This window comes from Pristis pectinata, chromosome 17 (genome assembly GCF_009764475.1).
Source record: "Pristis pectinata isolate sPriPec2 chromosome 17, sPriPec2.1.pri, whole genome shotgun sequence".
NCBI lineage: Eukaryota > Metazoa > Chordata > Chondrichthyes > Rhinopristiformes > Pristidae > Pristis > Pristis pectinata.
The window spans coordinates 7,994,675-8,017,635 of NC_067421.1; the positions used below are offsets into that span (position 1 = coordinate 7,994,675).

A 22,961-nucleotide genomic window follows, 5' to 3' on the forward strand; every position below is an offset into this window, starting at 1 on the left:
ACACCAACCGGCTGCTCGATGGTTCAAATGTCAACGAAAGAGAGAGTCAGACAGCACAGAGACAGGCCCTTCGGCCCATTGAATCTCTGCTGACCACCAATCTACACTAATCTCATGTTTCCTCCCCACGTTCCCACCAACTCCCCCCAGATTCAACCCCTCACCTACACACCATGGGCAATTTACTGTGGCCAATTAACCCATCTGTCATTGGGATGTGGGAAGAAGACCACAAGGGCCACGGGGAGAGCGTGCAAGCTCCACACAGACCATGCCCGAGGTCGGGATCGAACGCCCCCCATCCCTGGAGCTGTGAGGCAGCAGCCCTACTGGCTGTGCCACTGAGCCCCTTCATCACCATTGGGAACGTTGGCGCGTAAAGGGGAGGCGATGGGGTGTCCCTTCATCCTTTGATTACAGGGGGTTACTGAACATGGGAAGGCAGGACACGCTGACACATTGTAACCCGTGGGCGCATACGTCCTGGTCCAGGTTCACAGATCATGGTGGGGGTCTTGACCACAGTTGGCATCGTAGGACTGCACCTGAGGTCAATGATGCAAATGATGGAGGGACGCCCGTGCCGTGAACTTGCCGGCTTCCTGCTGGCTGAAGTGAGGGACTCACTAAGGAAAGCCGGCGGCTGGTAGAACAAAGTACCGTGGACACTGAGGTCCGACAAACCAGCTGGAAACTCTGAGCGGCCTCGATGAAGAGAGAAATCATGTGGGGTCATCATCAACTCAAAGGTACACCTCCTGCATCCACGGACGGTCTCTGAGGCACTGAGCACTTTCTATTCAACATTTAAGGTGCAATTCTGATCATTTTTCAGCTGCGTAACCTCAGGAGAAGAGCTGAAGAAAGTGATGAGAGACAAGGAGAACATGGACGTTTCTGGGCGACCACCAGCCGGAGATGTCCCGGTGAGACTCTGCGTGAAGCCAGGGTGGATAGAACCATCAGCACACAAGCAGGCCACTTGGCCCATCACGTCTGTGCTGGCCACTTTTCATCTGTAGCCCAAATGGGACTCACAGCAAATTGTAAACAGTCAGGACTGAGCCAGAGGCAGCGCCTTTATTATTCAAACGTTAAAGCTCTACAAGTATGTCATTTTTTAAATCTCTAAGCTCTCTACCTTCTGCCACATTGTGAGCGTCTCCGTTGGTCTCGTTGACCGATGCACAGCTCGCTCCTGGAAGACAGAAACAGCCGTCCCATTAACAGTGAAGTTACAGAGCTGACACCGAGATCAGGAAGGTTTGCTTGAGACTTACCCTGTTGCCACACTGCTCTGTGTGAGACTGTTCCCGTGACATGGAGGTACGGGAATTCTTGGGGATAATTGGTTTATTATTGTCACATACAGCCAAGGTACAGAGAAAAGCTTTTATTTGCGCACCATCTGGAGAGATCATTCCCTACGATAAGTACATCGAGGTAGTACAAGGGAAAAGCAATAACATAATGCAGAATATTGTGTTACAGTTACAGAGAAAGTGCATGCAGGCAGACAATAAGTTGCAAGGGCCATGACTAGGTAGACAGAGTTCAAGAGTTTATCTTTTAACGTACGAGATGTCCTCTCAAGAGTCTGAGAACAGCAGGTAGGAGGGTTATTTTGCAGGTACTTGGGACATTTCGTCACGTAACCTCAGGAACTCCAGCTGCCCTGCTCCATGTGACCAGCCTTTCTCTGCCGGTTCCATAACAGTGTGTTCAGACGACACCTCGTTCATCTCCTGGACTTGTGGCACCGCAGTCCTGCATACTAACCTTGTTCATCCACACAGCAGAGGGGAGGGCTGCCTGCTGTACCGGGGCTGGGAGGCAGGGCGTGACGCGGAGACGGGCACCAGGATACCCTGAGAGCGCGAGGGACTGGCCTCACAACCACTGGTGTGGGGAGAACATCACACCTCTGACACCCCAGGTACTCCGTCAAGTCAAGTCGAGTTTACTGTCATGCGCGCACGTACAGTGAGGTGCAGGTACAGTGAAAAACTTACTTGTGGCAGCACCACAGGCACGTAGGTACAGATAACACACAGAACATAAATTATACAAGACAGTGAAGAAAAGTTGTGCAAAACAAGACATTATACAAAAAGAACACAGAGACAAGGTAGTACGAGAGGTAGTGTCGTAGTGTCCATTGCTGAGGTAGGATTAGGATTGTGCAGGTGTTGTAAGACAAGTTCGTAAGGTTTTAAAGGGCAAGGACTCTGGACACAAGTCTTTGGAGTTAAAATGATTTCTTTATAAAAGACAGACATGGGACAGGATAACGGGGGAAATTCACACACGCACACGGGTGATCGCGAAGGTGGGGGGGAATCGCAACAAGGGTGAGATGCATGCGCGCGCGCGCGCACACACACACACACACACACACACACAACAAACTGGGTACAAACAAACCTAGGAAGAAACAATACAACACCTGCCACCTTCCTTGGCTCAGTGCAAGCATCAGCTCTATGTTAGAGGGATATTCTAACTGACTACCCTTAAGCAATGCACAGCTTACCTCGGCGTCCCTCGGAGGCAACAAAGAGATGAAACCAAGCATGTGGCACTCTTTATACTGCTGGAGGGCTGGTGGGGGTGGGGGGGGGCCGGTGGGGTCCAGCCCAGGTCGTTCAAAAGGGCCAATGGCCCGGTGCCAGCAAGGACAAAGTTGCTTGCTTAAAAGGGCCAATGGTTCAGGTGTGCATTTGATGGCTGGGGTGGAGCCAAACCTTGACTGACAGTGGTGTGTCTTCCGATCAACTAGGCGCAGAGCTGTCGTCCGACCAGGTAGGGGCAGTGCTGTCACGTTACAGCCACCACCCTCCACAATACAGCAGGTCGAGTCAAGAACCTGATGGTTATTGGAAAGTGCCTGTTCCTGACGGAAGGAACTAACAATAAAAGAGAAAGGGAGCCGGCAGGCCTAATTGTTTCTGATCTTCATCCCTCACCCGGCTGCCTGAGGTAGTGACAGTGACCTGGCGTGTGAAGGGAATTGGGAGCACTGTCAAGAAGCTCTGCTCTCCGTACCTGGGCTCTCCCGTCGCCGCTGCCCCCTCCCCGCCTGACCCCACCCTCCCAGAATGTGACTCCTCATAGAGTGGATGAGTCAAACAGCAGAGGAACAGGCCCTTTGGCCCACCAGCTCAATGCTGGGGCCTCAGGAGCAGGCAGAAGCCCAGAGGGAACGATGGAAGGGAGGGGTGTGCGCCATTCATGGGCTGCCCACCACCTCATCCTTGCTTTCACTAAGTTCTTCCCCAACTCCCGCAGTTCCACAGACAGCACCCGGGGCAAGTTGTCCTTCCTCGTGGTTTTCCCAGCCCTGCCCCCAGTGTCCTGTTCCGTCACACTGGGGGGGGAAGGGGGTTGGGGGGAGAGGACAATCCCGGCCGATCCACTTCACGGCCCGAAGGTGCTGCTGAAACCAGCAAAGCCGGCGGATCGACCCCATATGATCCCAGTGGGAGGGACTGAGCCCCGCGCTGGGCAGAGCTGCTCAGGGACTTCAGTGCTCTGAACCTCCCGTTGCAAGTTTAACCCGCCATTGCTCGAGGCAGTGTCCGCGAGACGGCATCCTGGTCGCACACTACGGGAAGGATGTGGTCGCAGTAGAGGGAGTGCGGAAGAGCTTCACCGGGATGCTGCCTGGTCTGGAGGCCTGTAGTCACGGAGATTGGATGGGCCCGGGCTTGTTCTCAGTGAGGAGGCTGAGGGGTGACCTCACAGAGGTTTATAACATTATGAGGGTCATGGATAGGGCTGATAGTCAGTGCCCTTTTCCCAGGGCAGGGGAGTCTAATGCTAGAGGGCACAGGTTTAAGGTGAGAGAGGAGAAATTTAAAGGAGATCTGAGGGGCAAACCTTTCACACAGAGGGTGGTGGGTGCATGGAACAAGCTGCCAGAGGAGCGAGCTGTTGGATACAATTACAGTAAAAAGGCATCTGGACAGGTACTTAGGTTGGAAAGTCGTGCATGGATATGGGCCTAATGTGGGCTAATGGGATTACTGTGTTAAAGTCAAAGTCGAGTTTATTGTCACATGCACAAGTCCACGTGTGCACAGGTGCAGTGAAAAACTTACTTGCAGCAGCATCACAGGCACAGAGCGTCAGATACACATTAGGCATCGTAGTCAGCATGGAATAGCTGGGCTGAAGGGCCTGTTTCGGTGCTGTACAAATCTATGACTCTGTGACCACTGTTCAGCGTATGTGAGGTGCAACAGTCGAGACTCTCTTCAAAATGTGTAGATCCACACATTGTTCAGTCTACAGGGGATTAACCAAGGTACAGGGAATATTATCAAAATGCTATCAACCTGTGTGTGGGTCTGACACTGATCTGTGTACGTGGAATGTGATCTCTGTCACTGACCTGTGTACACGGAACACCGTGCCTCTGGGACTGACCTGTGTACACGGAACACAATGCCTCTGGGACTGACCTGTGTACACGGAACACAATGCCTCTGGGACTGACCTGTGTACACGAAACACCGTGCCTCTGGGACTGACCTGTGTACACGGAACACAATGTCTCTGGGACTGACCTGTGTACACGGAACACAATGTCTCTGGGACTGACCTGTGTACACGGAACACAATGTCTCTGGGACTGACCTGTGTACACGAAACACAATGTCTCTGGGACTGTGCTGAGTACATGGACTAGCACAGTTCCAGGGCTATACGTGTATACATTGTACCCACAGAAAACTTTCTACCTAAATGTGCCTCATGGCGTGCACTCCCCGTTCTTTGCAGACAGCTCCTAATCTCACTGAGAGCGGGTCACTTTTTATCCATGGCAGTATGTTAGTATCTGTCTTAGCTTTGGAGCCTTGTTATTGTAACTTTCCTGCCTTACTTCTGGAGACGGAAGGAAAGGTGCTTTGGGAGGGGGTCACAGACATAGACGCTGCCGTCTCAAGTTCACCCATCAGACGGGTGGCAGAGAAACAGCAGCTCTTGGAAGTGCTCAGCAGGTCAGGCAGCGTCTGTGGAGATGTTTCAGATACTGAGCGACGATAAAGTGAGAAAGCGAGCATGTTTTAAGTTGCAGCAAAGGGGAGCATTGGAGGGAACACAGGGAACGTTTGGGGTAGTGTTGGGTCCAGAGGAACTGAAGGGTTCTGGAATAAGAACAGTAAATGCTGGAAATAATGGATGTTTGATAATGAACTTGGATGCCAATTAGAATCTACTCTTCATTTGTTGTCCTCAGCTCAATGATTCCATAATTCACAAGTATTTCTTGTCAATGAGAGAGCTTGTCACATCGACCAGTCACTCACCATAGTGCTCCGTTACCACAGGGACAAGGCCACACTTCCCAGCGATGTAGGCATGAGTGGCATCGAGAGAAGCAGCATCCACCTCATCCCTCTGGAAAAGAGAAGGAAATCCTGTCGCTAGACCCTGCTGACGTGAGGAATCCCGGTCCGGGCAAAGGTTGGAGGGAACGGGATTTTCTGGTAAATGAAAATCAAACACCGCAGATGCTGGAAAGCTTAAATAAAATGCTGGGAACACTCAGCAAGTCAGGCAGCAGGTGTGGAGGGACAACCTGGGCCCTAGAATCACTGCTGCACAGCCTGGCCATGGTTACCTCAAGCGTGCCACAGGCACGAGCCATGCACTGGTGGATGGCCCCAGCTCTCCATTAGCTCGAGGTGGCAGCTCAGGTGCAGAAGGCGCTGCAGGTTCCTCGGAACGACGGTGTCAGGGTGAGGCCAGGCTCCCAGGCACTGAGCCCAGTGAAGCACTGTCTGAGGTCCATTGCCAACAAGAAACAGAGTGAGTGAAATCACTGCTGTTAGGGAGACGGGTGGTGTTTAAATTATTGCTAACATTGGACTGAATGTCGAGAGACCCAAGTCCAGGTGTTGGGGGAATGCAACAGGGGTTCCTGGGATGAGGGAGTTCTCCGATGACTTGTACAGTTTAAGATAAGATATCTTTATCAGCATCGAAACGCGCAGTGAAATGCATCCTTTTGCGTCAAGTGTTCTGGGGGCAGCCCTCGAGTGTCGCCACGCTTCTGGCGCCAACATAGCACGCCCACAACTTCCTAACCCGTATGTCTCTGGAATGTGGGAGGAAACCGGAGCACCCGGAGGAAACCCACGCAGACACGGGGAGAACGTACAAACTCCTTACAGACAGCGGCCGGAGTTGAACCTGGGTCGCTGGCGCTGCAATAGCGTTACGCTAATCGCTACACTACCATGTAAGAAGTAATCTCATTTCAGCATAAGGGGCATAGAAAGTGGGAGTAGGTCTCCCCTTGGTGCTGGCTTAGAACCGGGGCAGCTCAGTCTCTGAATCGCGAAGATGAGCAGGATTGTTTTCAGTCAAAGGGTGGGACAATTTTGAAAGTGGTAGCACAAGGTCATTTACAACCAGTTGGGGGATGTTGCATGGATGGCAGTAAATTCACAGAAGTCGGTACCTTTATCATTTCTATGCAGTGGCTCGCTGATGTTGCTCTGATGCAGACCAGTGGGGTGGACTTTGTGTTCAGTGCCCATTCCTCACACTTGCTTTGTTCAGCTGCACTAATGCAGCACCACCGCACAATGCTGTTCTCCAAAGAGCTCCCTGACAGAAACCACAGCACAAAATCACCCTCGGAACGTGCTCCTCAGTGCTTTACCACGTCCCACCTACCCCAAGCCCACCCTTAACCCCACAACAGCGCCCTCCCCTCAGTTGTGCCTCTTGCTCGTTCTGGTTGTATGAACTCCAGGGGATTTCATCACGTGACCGCCCCCCTCCTAACAAGTCGGGGGTATACACAATGATTGGTAAGACCCCAGGAAGGACTGAGGAACCGAGAGAAACATGGGAGCTGGATAATCAGACAAAATTGGTTGGTGGAAGGAGACAGAAGGTGGTAGTGGAGGGGTGTTTAGAGGCCTATGGCCAGTGGTGTGTCCCAGGGATCGGCGCCGGGTCGCCTGTTGTTTGCCCTCTATGTTAATAATCTGGATGAGAATGTAGGTAGCAATGATAACTTTGCAGATGACACCAAAATTACTGGAGTGGCAGAGAGCGAAGGAGGTTGTCTGAAGTTACAACAGGATCTACATCAACTGGGAAATTGGGCAAAAGAGCGGTAGATGGAACTTAACTCAGACAGGTGCAAAGTGAGGCGTTTTGGGAAGTTAAACCAGGGCAGTGAATGACAGGGCCCTGGGGAGTGTTGTTGAACACCGAGACCTAGGGGTACAGGTACGTAGTTCCCTGAAAGAAGCAACCTAGTAAACAGGGTGCTGAAGAAGATGTATGGCACGCTTGCCTTCATCCGATGGGGCATTGAGTACAAGGGTTGGGATGTCACGTTATATCTGTACAGGACGTTGGTGAGACTATGTAGAGTCAAACAGCACAGAAAAACGCCCTTCGGCCCAACTTGTCCATGCTGGCCAAGATGCCCATCTAAGCGAGTCCCATTTGCCCCATATCCCTCCAAACCTTCCTATCCGTGCGCCTGTCCAATTGCCTTTTGAATGTTTTATTGCACCTGCCTCAACCACTTCCCCTGGCAGCTCGTTCCACCTACGGAGCACCCTCCCCATGAAGAAGTTGCCCGTCAGACTATGAGATATGGGAGCAGAATTAGGCCATTCGGCCCATCGAGTCTGCCCCTCAGGTTCCTGAGAATATCTGGAATATTGTGTTCAGTTCTGGTCACCGTGTTATAGGAAAGATGGCATTAAAATAGAGAGGGTGCGGAAAGAATCTGCAACGAAGGTACCCAGACTGAAGGCCCTGAGTCACAAGGAGAGACAGGACAGGCTGGCACTGTTTTCCCTGGAGGGACGGAGACTGAGGGGTGACCTTACTGAGGTTTATAAAACCATGAGGGGCAGAGCTAAGGTGAATAGTCACAGACTTTATCCCCAGGTATGGTGGGTATATGGAACGAGCTGCCAGGGTCCGTGCTGGAGGCAGGTACGATAAAACATTTCAAAGCCATTGGGACAGATTCATGGATAGGAAAGGTTTAGAGGGATCTAAGCCAAATGCAGGCAAACGGGACAGGCCCAGGAAGGCACCCTGGTTGCCATCGGCGAGTTAGGCCGAAGGGCCTGTTTCTGTGCTGAATGACTCTCTGACCATCCAACACGAGTTAGAACCTCCGGTTCAGGCCACGGGATGACATTCTCGTTAAGAAATCTTGCCTCCGAGATGAACCATTCTGCCTTGGTGAGGTTGGAACTCTTTCCAAAGGCTTCAGTTCCCGGCGGACAAGCGTGACGGGAGGCTTTGATTGGCTGGGAGAGGGAAGCTGGGCACGATGGCCCATTGGCCATTGAATGAGGGTACGAGTATCAACTTCCCCCTCTGCCATCCCAGAAGTAAATTCAGTTACACCCCTCTCCTCTCTAAGTTGCCAACTAGTGTGCCATCTCCCCTTTGGGACTTAGTTTTTTGGGTCTTTGTTACTTTGCTTAAATGATGTGGAGTCATAAAGCACAGTCCAGTTTTTTTTGATCGTGTTCAGTCAATGCTGATCGCATTACCTTGATGGCCCAAGCCCTTCAGAAGGGTGATGTAGTCCAACCCTAGCACCGGGCCGATGTCAGTGTTGTCGGCAAGGAGCAGCAGCTTGACTGTGGCGTCTCGAAACATCAGGTTCTTCCTGTTGAAACCGGCTGAGCTGAACAACCGGAAGCGCCGCCGGTACTTTCCGCTCCGTCCGAAGAGGTGCTGCAGTGGACAGTGAGGGTTAGCAACTTACAGCTGTCCTCTACTCCCGATAACAGAACTAGTGCAGTCTCCGGGGAAAGCCCTCAGCGAGGGGAGGCCGGAGAAGACGGCGTTACGGTAGATAGGTAGGCTTGTTAGAAACGATGGGGGCAGTGACAGAGTGACTCAAGGAAATTCTTTCCGTATAACAGAGTGCGTTCTCAGAGGAAGCAAATTCAGGATAATTGCTGTGGATAGTGTGAGGAAACGTTTACTTGATGCAGAGAATTATCATCTGAAAGGACATCACAGAGTCAAGACAAAAGACTTATGGTCATTGCTGCTTCCTCACAGCGCCAGTGACCTGGGTTCGATCCTGACCCCAGCTGTTGTGTGTTCTTCCTGTGACTGTGTGGGATTACTGCCCCCCCCATGCTCTGCCCCCCAATATCCCCCCCCCCAATCTCCCTCTAAATCCCCCTATAATCTCCCATGTCCCAAATGCAGGTTGGTAGGTTAACTGGCTGCTGTAACCTGCCCCTCGTGTGTGGGTGAGGGGTAGAATCTGGGGCGAGCTGATGGGAATGCGGGGAGAGTTAAATGGGATGGATGTCAGATTAGTGTAAGTGGGTTGGCACAGACTCAGTGGGCCGAAGGTCCTGTTTCTGTGATCATATGGACCACAGTAAATCCCCTCCCACTCCCACTCCTACTCCCTCACCGGCACCGAGGAGACGACCTTCACCTTGGCAGCAGGCAGGCCACACACTCATGGCCGCAGAGAAAGGCAGAGGAAAAGGAGACCGCGAGGTAGAGGGAGGTGGGTGTGAGACGTCTGGTGAGGGCAAGGCCCACCTTAGGTCCTGGGTGACTGAAGGCACCGCCAGGCCGGGGTGATGGAACGCAGGAGACCGAGGATACCCGCGACGGGGAGGGGGAGGGTGGCAGAGACGGGGGGGAGGAACACTGAGCCATGGGTGGACGAGGGCCGAGTGTCGGAGTGCAGGAGCGGGGCATCTGATGCAGGTTCACATCGCAGGGGCCTGAGTTTTACCGACAGGTCAGCCTTTCTGGGAAGTGGAGGAGCAGCGATGGAGAACGGAGGGTGGGGGTGTGGAGGGGCGGGGGAGGGACGGGGCAGGGAGGGGTGTGGAGGGGCGGGGGAGGGACGGGGCAGGGAGGGGTGTGGAGGGGCGGGGGAGGGACGGGGCAGGGAGGGGTGTGGAGGGGTGGGGGAGGGACGGGGCAGGGAGGGGTGTGGAGGGGCGGGGGAGGGACGGGGCAGGCAGGGGTGTGGAGGGGCGGGGGAGGGACGGGGCAGGGAGGGGTGTGGAGGGGCGGGGGAGGGACGGGGCAGGGAGGGGTGTGGAGGGGCGGGGGAGGGACGGGGCAGGGAGGGGTGTGGAGGGGCGGGGGAGGGACGGGGCAGGCAGGGGTGTGGAGGGGCGGGGGAGGGACGGGGCAGGGAGGGGTGTGGAGGGGCGGGGGAGGGACGGGGCAGGGAGGGGTAGGGTGTGGGGCAGTGGGAGGTGGTCGCACTTTGATCCTTTAATTGAATAAATTAGCAGTTAAGCAGAATGAGACAAGCAGCGGGGCCGGGCCCGGGGGGGAGAGGAGGGGCTGAGGTGATGTTGCTGTGTCAACGGACGCCGCACCTTTGGGTGATGCCACGATGGATACCGATGAGGAGAGGCCCAGCGCTGGACGAGAGGGGTGGCCCAGGACGACCCAGGGGCAATTTCCAGTGGCCAATTAACCCACCAGTTGGCTCGTCTTTAGGGTGTGGGAGGACACCAGGCCACCCAGAGGAAACCCACAGGGTCACGGGGAGAACGTGCAAACTCCACACAGAGAGAGGTCGGGGATTGAACCCGGGTCACTGGGGCTGGGAGGTAGCCGGTGTGCCGACGTACTCCGGAGTAGTTTGCTGAGCGTAAACTTTTAAGGGCGGATTTTAAATTTAAATTAAACGCAATATACTAAGGAGGTCTGATCGCTTGAAAGAGTTGTGCTGCAGTTTAAGTAAACCCCAGTAAATCAATAGTGGAAGTTCCAGCCTCGGTGACGGGTTCAGATCCCGAACCCGTCACCTTACTCATTGACACTGGGTCCAGTGCAGGGGCCCAGACTCAAGGAGGTTCACTGGCGTTACACTGGAAACAGTCACATACAACCTCATCGACTTCAGTGGGCACTGGGGGGCCCTGGATCACGAGGTGAAGGAGATTAATTTACTTGGAGGAATTTTTGGTTAACTTCATTTTTGTTTTAAAATCAATACTTAATTTTTATTAGCCTCACTATTTAAATAGTTTAGAGACATTAAGAAACTATTGAGAAAAAAACCTTCTTGGCTTTTGCTCAGGGCAGGCTTGGCCGGTTGTCAAAGCGTTCAGTGTTTAAGGGGAGGGGTGCTGACTGGGTCACCAGAGGCTCCACTGCGGCCACTGTGGTGTAGATGCTGGACTTGGGGACCAGCTAGCACACTCTGTATGTCCTAGCCCAATATTACTTTTAAGGTGAGAGGGGGTAAGTTCAAAGATGTGTGGGGCAAGTTTTTTTACACAGAGAGTCGTGGGTATTTGGAATGTGCTGCCAGGGGTGGTGGTGGAGGCAGATACGATAGTGGTGTTTAAGAGACTCTGAGATAGGTACACGGATATCCAGGGAATGGAGGGATAGGGTATTTGTGCAGGCAGAAGGGATTAGTGTAATTAGGACTCATTAGTTTGATTAGTTCAGCACAACATTGTGGGCCGAAGGGCCTGTTCCTGTGCTGTACTGTCTATGTTCTGTGTGCACTGCATTTACTAACATTTACCAGGCGCCTTTTTATCTTTAGAAGACAGCTCAGTTGTCACGTGCTGTAAACCAACGGATTGTTGGTCAAGGAAAGGAAGTCCAGTCATGTCTGAATAGTGTGTCTGTGAACAGCCCATGTCCTGTTGCCTGGAAACTGGTTTAGATAGCTGGGTCAGGCACTCCATTATACCACACTCCTCAGCAGATTAATATAACTTGGTCAAACGGTCACGCAACAGCAAGCTAACGAGATCGAAAAAACCCGCAGATGCTGGAAATCAAAAATAAAACAGGAGGTTCTGGAAATATTCAGCAAGTCAGGCTGCATCTGTGGGATGGAAACAGAGTTAACACTTCAGGTTGAAGATTCAGGTTAACTGTCTCTCTCTTCCCACCAATGTTGCCCAACCTGCCGAGTGTTTTCAGCATCCTCTGGTTTTTTGTTACGTCGGAGCAAGTTATGGGACCTGAGCCACGGCGAGGAACTTCCGGGTGATCTTCCTGTAGTTGTATCTGGTCACCACAGCGCTGCCGGGACCCCGGCCCAGGTGGCATTTTCGGAAGTCCGTCACGTTGGCCTGGGTTCCATCGGTGCACAGCAGTTTGTACTTGGCTGCCTCAGACACTGAGGAGAACAAAGGGACAACTCCTTGTTAGGGTGTGGAAGGCATGGAAAAGACCACAGCGATGGGCACATGTTGGACGATCCTACACCACTGGATCTCCTGTACAGGAGGTACAGCCTTGGTCTTAACATTCACCTCTGTGTCAGAACTCTGTGGGATGAAGACCTACTCTTGAGATCTGAGCATGTAGTTCAGTGCAGTACTGGGAGAATGATGAACCTTTGGCCCCTGGACAAAAAACATGGAACAATTCAAGGAAAAGTAGAGGAATCGTGGTACTCTCACAGCCGGCATAATCAAAGACCCCACCCACCCAGGTCATTCTCTCTTCTCCCCTCTCCCATCAGGCAGAAGATACTGAGGGCACGTACAACCAGGCTGAAGGACAGCTTCTACCCCACGGTGATAAGACTATTGAACGGTTCCCTTATACGATTAGATGGACTCTTGACCTCACGATCTACCTTGTTTGACCTTGCACCTTATTGTCTACCTGCAATGCATTTCCCTGTAGCTGTGACACTTTACTCTGTATTCTGTTATCGTTTTACCCTGTACTACCTCAATGCACTGTGCAATGAATTGATCTGTACGATCGGTTTGCAAGGCAAGTTTTTCGCTGTACCTCGGTACAAGTGACAATAATAAACCAATTCCAATATGTGACAGGCGATATTTATCCCACACCTGACACTGCTGAACTATTTGGTGATTATCACACACGGGCCCTCACTGTGTCACCAGAGTGACAGCATGTCAGGGGGACCAATATCCTGGCGGGGAGGTTTGCTAAGGCTACTGGGGGGAGTTTAAACTAGATTTGCTAGGGGGTGGGATCAGAACTGGAGAGACGGGGGAAGAGGTGTTTGGCTCACAAATTGAGAAGGCTAATAGTAGGTACAAGAAGGAGAACAGGCAGGCGATAGAGAAGGGACGTGCTCAGACCGGTTTGAGATGTGTCTATTTTAATGCAAGGAGTATAGTGAACAAGGCGGATGAGCTCAGAGCTTGGATAAATACTTGGAGTTACGATGTGGTGGCCATTACAGAGACTCGGATGGCTCAGGGACTGGAATGGTTGTGTCAAGTGCCGGGTTTTAGCTGTTTCAGAAAGGACAGGGAGGGAGGCAAAAGAGGTGGCACTGCTGATCAAAGACAGTGTCACAGCTGCAGAAAAGGTGGACGTCATGGAGGGACTGTCTACGGAGTCTCTGTGGGTGGAGGTTAGGAACAGGAAGGGGTCAATAACCTTACTGGGTGTTTTTTATAGGCTGCCCAATAGTAACAGGGATATTGAGGAGCAGATAGGGAAGCAGATCCTAGAAAGGTGTGAGAATAACAGAGTTGTTGTGATGGGGGATTTTAATTTCCCAAACACCGATTGGCATCTCCAGACAGTGAGGGGTTTAGATGGGGTGGAGTTTGTTAAGTGGGTTCAGGAAGGGTTCTTGACACAATATGTAGATACGCCTACAAGAGGAGAGGCTGTGCTTGATTTGTTACTGGGAAATGAACCTGGTCAGGTGTCAGACCTCTCAGTGGGTGAGCATTTTGGAGATAGTGATCATAATTCTATCTCCTTTACAATAGCATGGGAGAGAGATAGGAACAGACAGACTAGAAAAGCGTTTACTTGGAGTAAAGGGAATTATGAGGCTCTCAGGCAGGAAACTGGAAGATTAAATTCTCAGGGAAAAGTACGGAAGAAATGTGGCAAATATTCAGGGGATATTTGTGTGGAGTTCTGCATAGGCGTGTTCCAGTGAAATAGGGGAGTCACGAGGGGATACAGGAACCATGGTGTACAAAGGCTATAATTAATCTAATCAAAAGGAAAAGAAAAGCTTACAAGAGGTACAGAGAGCTAGGTAATGTTAGAGATCTGGAAGAGTATAAGACTAACAGGAAGGAGCTTAAGAAGGAAATGAGGAGAGCCAGAAGGGAACATGAGAAGACCTTGGTGGGCAGGATTAAGGAAAACCCCAAGGCATTCCACAAGTATGTGAAGAGCAAGAGGATAAGATGTGAAAGAATAGGGCCTATCAAGTGCAGCAGTGGGAAAGTGTGTATGGATCCAGAAGAAATGGCGGAGGTACTTAATGAATACTTTACATCAGTATTCACCATGGAAAAAGATCTGGGGGATTGTAGTGTGGACTTGCAGCTGGCTGAAAAGCTTGAGCATGTAGATATTAGGAAAGAGAAGGTGCTGAAGCTTTTGGAAAGCATCAAGTTGGATAAGTTGCTGGGACCAGGTGAGATGTACCCCAGGCTGCCGTGGGAGGTGAGGGAGGAGATTGCGGAGCCTCTGACGATGATCTTTGCATCATCGATGGAGAAGGGAGAGATTCCAGAAGATTGGAGGGTTGCGGATGTTGTTCCCTTATTCAAGAAAGGGAGTAGAGATAGCCCAGGAAATTATAGACCGGTGAGTCTTACCTCAGTGGTTGGTAAGCTGATGGAGAAGATCCTGAGAGGCAGGATCTATGAACATTTGGAGAGGTATAATATGATTAGGATTAGTCAACATGGCTTTGTCAAGGGCAGGTCCTGCCTTACGAGCCTGATTGAATTTTTTGAGGATGTGACTAAACACATCGATGAAGGGAGAGCAGTAAATGTAGTGTATATATATTTCAGCAAGGCGTTTGATAAGGTACCCCACGCAAGGCTTATTGAGAAAGTAAGGAGGCATGGGATCCAAGGGGACGTTGCATTGTGGATCCAGAACTGGCTGGCCCACAGAAGGCAAAGAGTGGTTGTTGAAGGGTCGTATTCTGCATGGAGATCGGTGACCAGTGGTGTACCTCAGGGATCTGTTCTGGGACCCTTACTCTTTGTGGTTTTTATAAACGACCTGGATGGGGAAGTGGGGGGATGGGTTAGTAAGTTTGCTGATGACACAAAGGTTGGATGTGTTGTGGATAGTATAGAGGGCTGCCGGAGGTTACAGAGGGACATAGATAGGATGCAAAGCTGGGCTGAGAAGTGGCAGATGGAGTTCAACCAGATAAGTGTGGTGGTTCATTTTGGTAGGTCAAATATGATGGCAGAATTTAGTCTTAATGGTAGGACTCCTGGCAGTGTGGAGGATCAGAGGGATCTTGGGGTCCAAGTCCATAGGACGCTCAAAGCGGCTGCGCAGGTTGACTCTGTGGTTAAGAAGGCATATGGTGTATTGTCCTTCATCAATCGGGGAATTGAATTTAGGAGCCAGGAGGTATTGTTGCAGCCATATAGGACCCTGGTCAGACCCCACTTGGAGTACGGTGCTCAGTTCTGGTCGCCTCACTACAGGAAGGATGTGGAAGCCATAGAGAGGGTGCAGAGGAGATTTACAAGGATGCTGCCTGGAATGCGGAGCATGCCTTATGAAAGCAGGTTGAGAGAACTCGGCCTTTTCTCCTTGGAGTGACGGATGATGAGGGGGGACCTGATAGAGGGGTATAAGATGATGAGAGGTATTGATCGGGTGGATAGTCAGAGGCTTTTCCCCAGGGCTGAAATGGTTGCCACAAGAGGACATAGGTTTAAGGTGTTGGGGAGTAGGTATAGAGGAGATGTCAGGGGTAAGTTTTTTACTCCGAGAGTGGTGAGTGCGGGGAATGGGCTGCCGGCAACGGTGGTGGAGGCGGATACGATAGGGTCTTTCAAGAGACTGTTAGATAGGTACATGGAGCTGAGAAAAATAGAGGGCTATGGGTAAGCCTAGTAATTTCTAGGGTAGGGACACGTTTGGCACAGCTTTGTGGGCCGAAGGGCCTGAATTTTGCTGTAGGTTTTTCTATGTTTCTATGTTCTCCTCAAAGGCATTGAAGTGTTTTGGGACATCCTGAGTTTAGGAATGGCATTAGGCAAATTGCAAGTCATTTTTGTCTTTGGAATGTCCCCTTGAACTGCTGTTGCAGGGAGTATTAGGAAAACATATTTATCCACTGTATCCCAAGGCAATCTCATCCAGTAACAGCTGGTGATTAGATCTTGGTTCCTTTCACTGCTTTTGCAAGCTGTAATGGTGAAAATGACCTCACCGACAGAAGCATTGAAGTTATAACAGATGCGCTGTTGGAAGTATCCTGACTAGTTGCATCACGGCCTGGTACGGCGGTTCCAACGCACAGGAGCCCAAGAGGCTGCAGAGAGCAGTGGGCACAGCCCGGTCCATCACGGGCACAGCCCTCCCCACCACTGACAGCACCTACAGGAGGCGCTGCCTCAAGAAGGTGGCATCTGTCATCAAGGATCCCCACCATCCGGGCCGTGCCGTCTTCTCACAGCTACTGTCCGGCAGGAGGTACAGAAACCTGAAGTCCCACACCACCAGGTTCAGGAACAGATACTTTCCTACAGCCATCAGGTCCTTGAACCGACCTGCACAACCCTAACCCTACCTCAGCAACGGAACACTGCAGACCACCTCTTGCCCTGCTGTGAACTTGCATCTGTGCTTTTTTTTCCACAAATGTCTTATTTTGCACAGTCTTTCTTCGCTGTCTTGTATAATTTATGTTCCGTGTGTTGTCTGAACCTGCATACCAGTGGTGCTGCTGCAAGTTTTTCATTGTACCTGTACCTCACCACACTTCTACACATCACAATAAACTCGACCTGGTAACAGTCAACTCAAAAACTGCAGCCATTGAAGAGGAGGGAGGGAATGTGTGGGGGTTTATGGTGTTCATTGAATTTCAGGGAAGGAATGAGAGAGACACAAGCATTCGCTGTGACTGCCCGCTGCGCCCTCTGCAGTCTGAGTGATGAGACCGGCTTTGCCCTTCACTTGCTCTGGCACCTGGGTGTTGCTGACGTCCATTCCCACTGGTCAATTCTGGTTACGTCAGGCCCCCGGCGCGTGCTCTGGGGCTGGAATCAGGTCTCGTTTCAGGGTGGCGGTGAATGGCAGCCATGTCAATTTTTATAGCGATCTTACACGTCCTTTCTCTGGGGTTGTCACAGACATTTCCCACGTGGGATTTAAACTCTCAGCTTCCAGCATTGTGTTTCTGCGGTCAAAACTCCACGCCATCGACTGTTGAGAAAGGAATTGTTTTACACCCGATACTGCTGGAAGACCTTGGTTATGGGGGCAGATTGGAGAGACTGGCCTCGTTTTGCCTCCAGTGAAGGAGGCTGAGGGGTGGCCTGATGGAGGAATATCAAATTATGAGAGGCATATGTAGGCTACACCATAAGACTGTGAGACATAGGAAGAGAATTAAGCCATTCAGCCCATCGAGTCTGCTCCACCATTCAATCATTTCCAACCCCATTCTCCCGGCTTCTCCCTGTAACCCTCAACCCCCTCACCAATCAAGAACCCATCGATCTCTGCCTTGAATACACCCAGTCACTGGGCCTCCACAGCCGTCTGTGGCAACGAATCCCACAGATTCACCACCCTCCGGCTGAAGAAATTCCCACCTCATCTCAGTTCTAAAGGGACGTCCCTTTAGTCTGAGGCTGTGCCCTCGGATCCTAATCCCGGTAGATGGCAGAGGCATCAAAAATGAGAGGGCGCAGGTTTAAAGTGAGAGGAAGGGGTCTTAAAGTGGATAATGGTTGGAGGAAGCATTGGAATCAGATAAAATTACTATGTTTAGGAGACATTTAGACAGGCACTTGAATAGGCAAGGCATTGGAAGGCTGTGGGCCTAGTCCGGGCAAATGGGATTGTTGTAGATGGGGGAGAGGTTATCACGGATATGATGGGCTGAAGGGACTGTGTCTGTGCTGTACCACTCTATGACTCTATAGCAATGATAATAAATCACTTTTCTTACCAAAGCACCAATAATTGGCCTAGAGTCCTGTCTACAGTCCCCAAGCACTGACTGTCAATGGGCAACCAGGTCTACACTGTTCACCCCAGTAGATAGGTGCCTGTAGATCTCCAGGTACCGGAGATGAACAAATCTGTTCTTCCCCTGCGGTGCTGACCTGCCGAGTGCTTTCATCATTTTCCCATTTTTGAATCCGATAGAACTTGAGCCGCGTAAGATGTTAGGAAAGGTGACGTAAGGCTTGGCTGGTGAGTTAGGCCTTGGGGGCTCCTTAAAAGGAGGGGGCAGAGAGACCGGGAGGAGACGTGAGCTCTGGCCAGCGAAAGCTGCCACAGGCCACGGTGTGGAAGTTCAGTAGCTGGACTAATCCACTGTTCCTTTGGGTTTTCTACCTGCTTTCCTTACTTGCTCTTTCCGCACATTTCCCTTCGTGTCCTTTGGTATTTGAACCTTTCATCCCAGATCAATGTTGTTCAGCCCCCTTGTAATTGCTAAAGTTTCAATTGCCACCTTTCCTTCCTGGAGAGATTTATTTCCCCAAGTGCTTGGTTCATCCAACGCTTGGGAACATTTCGAACACCAAAGGGCAGAGTTTTCACACTGAGGGTGGTGGGTGTGTGGAACGAGCTGCCAGAGGAAGCGGTTGAGGTGGGTACAAATCCAAAGTTCAAAAGACATTGGGACGGGTACATGGACGGGAAAGGTTTACGGGGCGGTAGGCCAGAGCAGGCAAATGGGCCTAGCTCAGGTAGGCGCCTTGGTCAGCATGGACGAGTTGGGCTGAAGTGCCTGTTTCCGTGCTGTGTGACTCCAGGACACCATGAAACCCGCCAGTCAAATGCAAAGCTGCCCAAAACTCAAGGCGTGGTGTGAGCAGAACTTTCTACATCAGGCTGGCAGCCCCTCATGGTTCAGCATTGGCAGAAAGAGAGTCATACAGCAAAGAGACAGACCCTTCGGCCCAACTTGTCCATGCTGGCCAAGATGCCCATCTAAGCGAGTCCCATTTGCCCCATATCCCTCCAAACCTTCCTATCCATGTGCCTGCCCAATTGTCTTTTACATGTTTTATTGTACCTGCCTCAACCACTTCCTCTGGCGGCTCGTTCCATCTACAGAGCGTCGTCTGTGTGAAGAACTTGCCCATAAGACTATGAGATACAGGAGTAGAATTAGGCCATTCAGCCCATCGAGTCTGCCCCTCAAGTTCCTGAGAATATTTGGAATATTGCGTGCAGTTCTGGTCACCATGTTATAGGAAGGATGGCATTAAAATAGAAAGGGTGCAGAAAGAATTTGCAAGGAAAATGATCACTGGGCACATCTGTCACCTTCCCTTCCGCTGAGGCCAGGAGCTGCTGAATGGGGAACGGCAGGAGCAGTGAACTCACCGCTCATGCTGGCAAGGGCTGTGTTGTCCAGAAAAGCGACGTCGCTGGCTCCCTGTTCCAAACACCTGCAAGGAAACATCAGCCTGTTTTAGACTGAAGACTTCTGCCCCAGTTCCCCGTCCCCTGGTGAACGGCGATCATAATTGGGGCCACCATCTTGGTTAACGAGGAGCCTCCTTGGGGATCTCTCGCTGCCGCATTTTGGGTGTGACTTGAACCTTCCGGTACTGTAGTAGGAGAGAGGCCAGTGAAGTAATCCAAGGCCAGTCACGGCGAATGACTGACCTGCAGAGCCAGTCCCTGTTACTGGGTCAGCTGAGAGCTTAGACCCCCTTTGTTGGACCAGGGCTCTATCCTGGCTCATGGCTCTGCTCTCTGACGAGTACTGTTACAGGTCGCTTCTCCCCATAAAACTGGGTGACTGCATTCCACGACTGAATGCCCTGAGAGTGTGGGTGGGTCTGTCAGGAGGACAGGACTGTGTCCACCTGTGGATTCAAGCTGAAGGTGCCACACCCTTTAGTTGAAGACATTTCCTCATCATCATGGGTCCAGCCATGGGATAAAGCTTCCTGTAATGTTTCGGTGTGCGAAGTGCAGTGCCCTGGACAATATCTATCCCACAACCAACATGATCTGGTCTTATCTCATTGCTGTTTGTGAGATCTTGCTGTGCACACATCAGCTGCTATATTCCCTGCATTACCACACTGACTGCACGGTGAAGGTGTATCAGCTGTTAAACACTGTGGGGCAGCCCAAAATTGCGAGGACTTTCTTCTCAGATGTCACAGTGGACAAGCCTATCAATCTTAGACCATAAAGCCATGAGATACAGGAGCAGAATGAGGCCACTCAGCCCATCGAGTCCTAGAGTGCTTCATTTCGACATGAGTGGCAAGGTGCCCGGTATAAAACTATTTACCTGAGTTAGCAGTGCAGGAGCGCTCTGACTCACTCAAGTGGTAACCTGTCACTGAGACTGTGAGGTAGAGACAGGGTCATTCACAACTGATGCTCCCTCAGCCTCCGGTGTGAGGATCCATTGGTTTGTGTCTGCACGAGGACCAGCGAATTGACTCAGGATCAAGGGGGTTAACATGAAAGCACTGAGCACAGACAACAACGGTACTCAGGCCTCGTCCAGAACAAGAGTCCGGCGGCTGGGGAAAGAAGGCTGTTTACGGGGAGACAGGTGAACCTAAGGCAGAGATTGGTAGGTTCTTGATTGGTAAGGTGGGGGGGGGGGGGGGTGGGGTAGGGGTTACAGGGAGAAGGCAGGAGAATGAGGTTGAGAAAAAAAGTCAGTATGATTGAATGGCAGAGCAGACTCGATGGGCCAAATGGCCTCATTCTGCTCTTATATCTCATGGCCTTATGGTCTAAGATTGATGGGCTTGTCCACTGTGACATCTGAGAAGAAAATTCTTGCAATTTTGGGCTGCCCCACAGTGTTTAACAGCTGATACACCTTCACCGTGCAGTCAGTGTGGTAATTCAGGGAATATAGCAGCTGATGTGTGCACAGCAAGATCTCACAAACAGCAATGAGATAAGACCAGATCATGTTGGTTGTGGGATAAATATTGTCGAGGACACCAGGGGAAATATTTCCCAGTCGCGTTTCAAACAGGGTTTCAAAATCTCTTCAGACCACCAAAGGGGGAGATGGTGCTGTGGTCTCCCAACGTGGTACTGGTACAGATCGTTTGCTCAAGTCCCCGGAGAGGGAACAGAACGTTGAACAGAAATCAAAAACCTGCAGGTGCTGGAGATGGGAAATCCTGGGATCACTCAGGAGGTGAGGAAGCATCTGTGGAGAGAGGAACAGAGCTGAGGTTTCAGGTCGAAGAACCTTCGTTAGAACTGGGAGAGGTAGTCTGAGGTTGCAGGGAAGGTGTTGGGGATGCAGGGATGAAGCGATGTCTGGGATGGGGTTGCCCACTCACATAGGTCATGGGGAGAGTCAGGTGATAACACGGACGAAGATGCATCTGCCCGTGACCAGTACTCCCCTTTGTCCCATCCACCCCTCCTGCTATCTCCTCTGCAACTTGAAACTACCCTTTCTGGACCTCTCTTTCCCAATTCTGATGAAGGGTCTTCAACCTGAAACAACAACTGCTTCTCTCTCCACAGAGGTTGTCTGACACTTGAATGCAACACATTACGTGACGGTCGCGGTGGGGAGTAACCAGAAGGGAGCCAGCACCAGCCTCACGGACGTGGAGGCACGGTCAGTGACTTCGGATCCACAGGGAGCAGGTGGCAATGGACCAGGGATGGATGCGGACCCGATCTCGGGAACGTACCTGAGGGCTCCTACAGAACCGTAGTACGGCTCGTTGTTGGTGGTTTCACAGAAATAGTTCCTGCCCTTGTTATAGGATTTCTGGCCCTGGCAGAGCGCACAAAGGTTTGGGAAGGAGGCGCCCACCCCAGGAGCACAGGACGCACTGAAGAACCGGCTGGCAGCTGTGGGAGAAAAACAGAAGTCCTCACTGGATTCACAGAACTACAGGGTACAGGTACACACCACAGAGGTACAGGTACACACACCACAGAGGTACAGGTACACACGGCACAGAGGTACAGGTACACACCACAGAGGTACAGGTACACACACCACAGAGGTACAGGTGCACAGAGGTACAGGTACACACCACAGAGGTACAGGTACACACACCACAGAGGTACAGGTACACACGGCACAGAGGTACAGGTACACACCACAGAGGTACAGGTACACACCACAGAGGTACGGGTACACACGGCACAGAGGTACAGGTACACACCACAGAAGTACGGGTACACACCACAGAGGTACAGGTACACACGACAGAGGTACAGGTACACACGACACAGAGGTACAGGTACACACCACATAGGTACAGGTACACACAGCACAGAGGTACGGGTACACACGGCACAGAGGTACAGGTAAACACGGCACAGAGGTACAGGTACACACCACAGAGGTACAGGTACAGACGACACAGAGGTACAGGTACACACACCACAGAGGTACAGGTACACATGGCACAGAGGTACAGGTACACACCACAGAGGTACAGGTACACACGGCACAGAGGTACAGGTACACACCACAGAGGTACAGGTACACACACCACAGAGGTACAGGTGCACAGAGGTACAGGTACACACCACAGAGGTACAGGTACACACACCACAGAGGTACAGGTACACACGGCACAGAGGTACAGGTACACACCACAGAGGTACGGGTACACACCACAGAGGTACAGGTACACACGACAGAGGTACAGGTACACACGACACAGAGGTACAGGTACACACAGCACAGAGGTACGGGTACACACGGCACAGAGGTACAGGTAAACACGGCACAGAGGTACAGGTACACACCACAGAGGTACAGGTACAGACGACACAGAGGTACAGGTACACACACCACAGAGGTACAGGTACACATGGCACAGAGGTACAGGTACACACCACAGAGGTACAGGTACACACCACAGAGGTACAGGTACACATGATACAGATTCAATCCCAGGTTAATTACTGGCACCACCGAGTGTGACGAACGGGTTTGTCGGCCATGGGCCAGCGGACTGTTCACCGTTGACTGCTCATGTCCCACCCTGGTGCCTTCTGTGGTCTCTCGG

The 22,961-nt window shown here is 51.5% G+C and overlaps 1 protein-coding gene across 1 annotated transcript in view; it reads right to left on the bottom strand.

The window, feature by feature from the left end:
- sxph (saxiphilin) overlaps nt 1-22,961 on the bottom strand; it is a 63,233-nt gene that overhangs the window by 17,727 nt on the left and 22,545 nt on the right. Inside the window, exons 5-12 of the mRNA XM_052032490.1 lie at nt 21,624-21,786; nt 19,312-19,376; nt 11,982-12,139; nt 8,547-8,733; nt 6,470-6,618; nt 5,313-5,403; nt 1,142-1,198; nt 467-705 (exon numbers count right to left, since the gene is read on the bottom strand). Coding sequence (XP_051888450.1) covers nt 467-705; nt 1,142-1,198; nt 5,313-5,403; nt 6,470-6,618; nt 8,547-8,733; nt 11,982-12,139; nt 19,312-19,376; nt 21,624-21,786 — 1,109 coding nt within the window. The remainder of the gene's footprint in view (nt 1-466; nt 706-1,141; nt 1,199-5,312; nt 5,404-6,469; nt 6,619-8,546; nt 8,734-11,981; nt 12,140-19,311; nt 19,377-21,623; nt 21,787-22,961) is intronic.